This window comes from Marmota marmota, unplaced genomic scaffold (assembly GCF_001458135.2).
Source record: "Marmota marmota marmota unplaced genomic scaffold, marMar, whole genome shotgun sequence".
In the NCBI taxonomy this organism is placed as follows: domain Eukaryota; kingdom Metazoa; phylum Chordata; class Mammalia; order Rodentia; family Sciuridae; genus Marmota; species Marmota marmota.
The window spans coordinates 18454361-18460471 of NW_025999960.1; the positions used below are offsets into that span (position 1 = coordinate 18454361).

At 52.3% G+C, this 6111-nt stretch overlaps 1 protein-coding gene across 1 annotated transcript; it reads left to right on the forward strand.

Annotated features, from left to right (window-relative positions):
- The first annotated feature begins 1804 nt into the window (after window positions 1-1804).
- Window positions 1805-5726, forward strand: Krt18 (keratin 18). Its single transcript, XM_015493413.2, has 7 exons — window positions 1805-2306; window positions 2976-3058; window positions 3349-3505; window positions 4113-4277; window positions 4363-4488; window positions 4942-5165; window positions 5538-5726. The coding sequence occupies exons 1-7, from the start codon at window positions 1887-1889 to the stop codon at window positions 5656-5658; spliced, it is 1296 nt and encodes a 431-aa protein (XP_015348899.1). The 5' UTR covers window positions 1805-1886; the 3' UTR covers window positions 5659-5726.
- Window positions 5727-6111: the final 385 nt, after the last annotated feature.

Here is a 6111-nt window from a genome sequence, read left to right on the forward strand (position 1 = left end):
CCAAAAAAAAAAAAAAAAAAAAAAATCAACACTCTACCTCTGCCTCTTCAGTGTGTAGGAGACTTGCTTTGCAGTACGTAATTCGTATTTGTTCGAGGAGTGAGTGCATGATAATTAACATTCATATCCATTGCCATACAAAGAGACAGACTGGACAGACTTTACTATATTCAGTGAAGAAACTGAAGTTCAGAGTTAAAGTGACTTCTTGACTTAAAGTTTAAAAGCAGCAAAAGGCTGTCCGTGGCACCTTTAATCTAAACACTTTATTGCATAATTCTTGTACAAAATGACAATTCTAGAAGGGAGTGAAGGTGAAAGCAGGCTAGAACCAGTAACATCCCACAAGTCTTCATGCAAAACCAGTGGGCATTGTTTGTATGTTATTTTGAATCCCATTTGCCTCCCAGTCTTCCAGGCCCTGACCCTCCCCTGGCCAGTTCCCCTTGAGTACTGTGGGGTTTTCCCCACCAGAAGGCTGCAGGCCTGGAACAATTCAGAGCCATACCCTGTACCTCCACTTGCCTGGTCCACTGGCCAGGCTCCTCCCAGGGTCCCTTCCCTTCTCACGCCTACCCTCCTGTCTGTCCCCACTGCCTCTGTTCATCTGGCAGCTCGATAAGAATCAATAGGTCCACTCCAGAGCAAAGATCAAGACCGAGTGAGTAGAACCAGGTCCTGCCAGAAAAATGAGCTGCCGGCACTGATGACTTGAACCTAGGAGATTCTCCCAGTTCATTTAGCAGGGGGTGGGGACAAGCTTGAAATTCCGAAAGCATTATGAAGAGGGGCAGGAAAAGAAAAAAAAAAATGTCCTAATAAGGAGGGGGACTGGTGACCAGGCTAGAGTCTCAGCTAGAATGTTTCTAGGTGTTGTCTGTCCTCTCAGGCCCCAAACCATTTGGGACCTATTACAATTCCCAGGAGGGATTTTGGTCTCTTATATTCAATGCTTACATTGAATATAAGAGGCTCCTAGAACAGGGCCTGGTGCACAGTAGGTGCCTAATAAATATTCAAATTGTAAGTGCTTCTGAAGCATGTTTACTCAAGAATGTTGGTATTGGGGTGTGGAAGTGGTCACCTGTCCCCTGTCTAAATCACAAAGTGTTCCACTCTGGCCAAGGGTCCCAGGAGTAAATTGGGAGAGGGGAAAATGCAAGAGGGGGTTGAGAGACAAGAGTTTGTTTTAGGAGTCTGAACCTATTCGGTGAGGGAACCTGTCCCTTGTATTTACCAATATACATTTGTGTGGTCGGCGGACAGTGGGCAAGTGGATAAGCGCAGGCTGCAGTGAATGCAAAACAGGACATCTGAGGCTCGCTCGGGACTGTTTCTCTTCCTCTTCTCCAGCTCCAAGCTTTTCTTCCCCAGAATTCCTGCGGTTCCAGGATCCTGCAAACATCCCGCTGCAGGAAGGGAACTTGGGAGGCAGTTTGAGGATCCATAGTGAGACCCACATTCCACTCCACCTCATACCATCAGAACCCCCCAAATTTTCAATCTATCAGCACCCTACTCTACCTGGGGAAGGGGAGTACTAGAAACGTCATTTCCTGACTGAAACCACAGCCTCAAGGCCAAAAACACCTGCTGCCCTTTGGGACCCTGATTAGTCACCCCTTTCTGGCCAGCAAGTGTGGTCTTCGCAGTGCTGTGCTAAGGGTGAGGGGGTGGAGGTGGCCCTGGAGGGCCGGAACCTCGGGCGCACAGCTCTGCCGCGGTCCACCTGTGGCTCAGGCTGCACCAGCGGCTCGGGTGGCAGAGGCGTGGCCTGTTGGGGGAGGTCCCCACCCCCTGCCTCGGTGATATAACTTGGGTCGCAGACTGCCACCGTCTGCGGCCTGAACCTTAAGTCCTGGTCTCTCGCCTTCCTACCGGATAGCATGAGCTTCACCACCCACTCCACCACCTTCTCCACCAACTACCGGTCCCTGGGGTCGGTCCGGTCGCCCAGCCACCGGGTCCGGCCCGCCAGCAGCGCGGCCAGCGTCTATGCAGGCGCTGGGGGCTCAGGCTCCCGGATCTCTGTGTCCCGCTCCTCCAGTTTCCGGGGCGGCTGGGGGTCCGGGAGCCCGGCGACGGGGATGGCCGGGGGTCTGTCGGGAATGGGCGGCATCCAGAACGAGAAAGAGACCATGCAAGACCTGAACGATCGCCTGGCCTCCTACCTGGACAGAGTGAGGAGCCTGGAGACAGATAATCGGAGGCTGGAAAGCAAAATCCGAGAACATCTGGAAAAGAAGGGACCCCAGGTCAGAGACTGGGGGCATTACTTCAAGACCATCGAGGAGCTGCGGGCTCAGGTAAAGGACGTGGAGGGAGGGAGGGGACCCAACTCCCGGCCATGTCGGGCCATCCATTATTTCTTACCTCCCCCCTCCCCAGATATAGGGACTTTACTGGAGTAGGGTGCATTGACTCCTTCCACCCTTTTAATATCCATCTCACCCCTAGCCTTAAAACCCCAAGGATAGTGGGGAGACATGGAGACCTCCTCCCCAGGAGATAGTGGGAAGGGGACAGCCATGAGCTTTGCAAGAGTGGACAGTGTGGGGGAAGATGAGAGAAGGGCTATAAAGTAGACCTAGACACTGGCTTCTGGCTAAGTGGGGACAGTTGGAGGGTTAAGCGGATGTGGCTAAGGCTGAGTCATCCAGGAGCAAACAGAAGGCCTACCTGTGGGAGGGGCCGATACTGGGGTGGGGGGCCCAGAGCAGGGGGTGAGCAGGTGCGCTGAGAAAAAATGCCAGGAGAGGGCCTGGGAGAGAACTTCCTCTAGCAGGCCAGCCAGTCCAGCAGGAGGGGCAGAGTACTGGGATTTGGGAGTTCAGGAAAGGGAGGGAAGTGGGGCAAGCCTCTAGCTAATCCTGGGACTGGAAAGGTTTCACTGAAACACATAACATTCCACACACTCAGCCCACCCATCATTGACTTTCCCCACATGGAGCAATCTCTGTCCACAATCCCCTTAGATCTTTGCAAATTCTGTGGACAACGCCCGAATTGTTCTGCAGATTGACAATGCTCGTCTTGCTGCTGATGACTTTAGAGTCAAGTAAGTCTGGGGGTTTGGTGGGGGGCGGGGTATGGAGCTAAGAATGGTCTGTTTCCAGGGCTGAGTTAGGTTGAAGCTTTCCATGGGATCTTATTCAGGTGTGAGTGGAGAGTTAGGGTCTGTTTACTCATTTAACTATTCACCTATGTAACCCTGTTGAATACTGTCCCCACCATGTGCCAGGGGATTACCATCTGATTTCTGACTCTGATTGCTGGTTCGCAATGGGCACAGGAGGTGAGTTCTGGGTCAGAGATGGGGGACCCTTCTGAATACCTCTACACCTGCAGGTACGAGACAGAGCTGGCCATGCGCCAGTCTGTGGAGAGTGATATCCATGGGCTCCGTAAGGTCATTGATGACACCAATATCACTCGGCTGCAGCTGGAGACAGAAATTGAGACTCTCAAAGAAGAGCTGCTCTTCATGAAGAAGAACCATGAGGAGGCAAGCAGGGCCACTGTCCTGGCCAGGGACCTGGGGGACTTAGGCAGTGGAGAGGGGGAAATAGATGGGGCAGGCCTTTTAGGGAAGTTTAGAACCACCAGCCTTCCAGGCTGGGGATGTAGCTCAGTGGCAGAACACTTGCCTGTAATGCTCCAGGCAAAATCCTACCATCCTGAGCTTTAATCAGCCTGTTCCAGTAGAACACATGTGCTCTGTGGCTCACCAGAATTACAGTGTGATGAGGCCAAGCTGGTGTGAACAAGAGGAGATGAGGACACAGAGAGAAGCCCCCAGCACTGAGATCTAGGGCTGATGGCAGAACCAACAGGGTTTTCTAGAAGAGGTATAAGTAGCAGGTTTCTGGAAGAAGGGAGATGGAAGGACCTGGTGAAGTGAAGAGAGAGCAAACTACCTGTGAGTGCCAGGCTCAGGCAGGGAGTGGGTGGTGTTCCTTTCGGAGCAGAAGTCCAGAACTGGCATTTTGGAGAGTACAAGCCCTGAGCTCCCTCTTGTCTCTTCTCCGACTGCTCCAGTATGCCTCTGAGAAGAGCCCACCACAGATGAAGGGCCTGGTTAGAACTCTGATCTTGAGCCCTGTCTCATTTAGGAAGTCAAAGGCCTTCAAGCCCAGATTGCCAACTCTGGATTGACTGTGGAGGTGGATGCCCCCAAATCTCAGGACCTCAGCAAGATCATGGCAGACATCCGGGCTCAGTATGATGAGCTGGCTCAGAAGAACCGAGAGGAGCTGGACAAGTACTGGTCCCAGCAGGTATGCAGTGGGAAGGGCTGGCTGCTAGGGTGTGGAGGGAGGCACCCAGGGAAGGAGGGGCCTGATGACTCTAACCCCCCTGCAGATTGAGGAAAGCACCACAGTGGTCACCTCGCAGACAGCTGAGATTGGAGCTGCTGAAACAACACTCACTGAGCTGAGACGCACAGTCCAGTCCTTGGAAATTGACCTGGACTCCATGAGAAATCTGGTGAGCACCCTCTCATCACCTGTCCCAGCTCCTCTGGCCTTGGGCACAACTTTGCCTCAACCCAAACCTTCCCATCATGAGTTTCCTTACAGCACCATTATTCTTTGCATTTCCCACCACTTCCCCCGACCCTAGCACTTAGCAAACAGTAAGTCCTCAAAAAAGTTTCAGGGCCAGGAGCAGTGGCATGCACCTGTCATCCCAACTATTCAGGAGGCAGAGGCAGGAGAATCACAAGTTGGAAGCCAGCCTCATCAACCCAGCAAGACCCCGTCTCAAAAAAAAAAAAAAAAAATGCTTTTTAAAAAGGGGCTGGGAATGTAGCTCAATGGTAGGTAGCACCACTGGGCTCAATCTCTAGTACTGGAAAAGAAAAAAAAAAAAGTTTCAGAGAGTAAAGACTGAGGAGCCTGGAATTCAACGCACCCCACCCCTCCTTTCTGTGCTCTGCAGAAGGCCAGCTTAGAGAACAGTCTGAGGGAAGTGGAGGCCCGCTACTCCATGCAGATGGAACAGCTCAATGGGGTCCTGCTGCACCTGGAATCAGAACTGGCCCAGACACGAGCAGAGGGGCAGCGCCAGGCCCAGGACTATGAGGCCCTGCTGAACATCAAGGTCAAGCTGGAGGCTGAGATCGCCACTTACCGCCGCCTGTTAGAAGACGGAGAAGACTTCAAGTGAGTGGGGGTCTCCCCACTACAGAAGCAGGGGTATTCTCCCCAAATCTAGAGTTTTTAGAAACCCTAAAGAGCTGTTCATTGGTTTCCACTGAGCACGGGCTGGTCTGGGGGTGTTCCTGAGTCTTCAAGGGAATGGTGGTTACAGAAGGTTCCTCCCATGAGAAGAGAATGGTGGCTAAGTATTACCCCTAGCTATCCTTGGGTAAAAGTAAAGTTTGGCCTTGGGTTTTTTGGCCTTGCCTTTTCTGGAGGCAGTGACTGAGGGAAATTGGGACATAAATTTAAGGGTCAGGAGACTTTTTTCTCTGCCATTTCTTGTCCATCTTCTCTGGGGGCTGTTTATGACCAGGGTTTGGTCTTCTGTTACAGTCTCAATGATGCCCTGGACAGCAGCAACTCCATGCAAACCATCCAAAAGACCACCACCCGCAGGATCGTGGATGGCAAAATAGTGTCTGAGACCAATGACACCAAAGTGCTGAGACGCTGAAGCAGCAGGAGCAGGGAACCCTCGAGGAGCAAGGGACCAAATAAAAGTTCCAAGATCATTAGACATCACTTTGAGTCTTCCTTGGCTTTTTCTTGCAGGGCAAATGCCTTGATCCTACAGTCCCACCTCTGACCCCAGGGGTTTTATATGAGTAAGTAAGGCAGAAGAGTTCTGGGTTCTTGAAAATACCTAGAGGGAGCAGCAGATGTGAGCAGATGGCCCTCAGCAGGGGGAAAACACCACAGACTTGTGAAATCTTTCCCTTGAAGAGGCCTGAGGATGATATAGGACCTCTGACTGGTAGCTGTTCAGTAGCAGAAATCTGAGCCAGGGGAGGAAGTGGGGCCAAAGACAGAGGGTCCGGGAGCGAGGAGGAGGCAGGGCCAGAGCACCAAACTGACCTTCCCCTACTCTGCCACTCTGCATCCTTGGCCCACCACCCAGGGCTTCCCA

Bases quoted from the DNA above. Each gene is read 5' to 3' on its own strand.
- Krt18 (XM_015493413.2), top strand. From the start codon at position 1,887: ATGAGCTTCACCACCCACTCCACCACCTTCTCCACCAACTACCGGTCC. The intron at 4,278-4,362 runs GTATGCAGTGGG...ACCCCCCTGCAG, and splicing joins ACAAGTACTGGTCCCAGCAG to ATTGAGGAAAGCACCACAGT. The intron at 4,489-4,941 runs GTGAGCACCCTC...TGTGCTCTGCAG, and splicing joins TGGACTCCATGAGAAATCTG to AAGGCCAGCTTAGAGAACAG.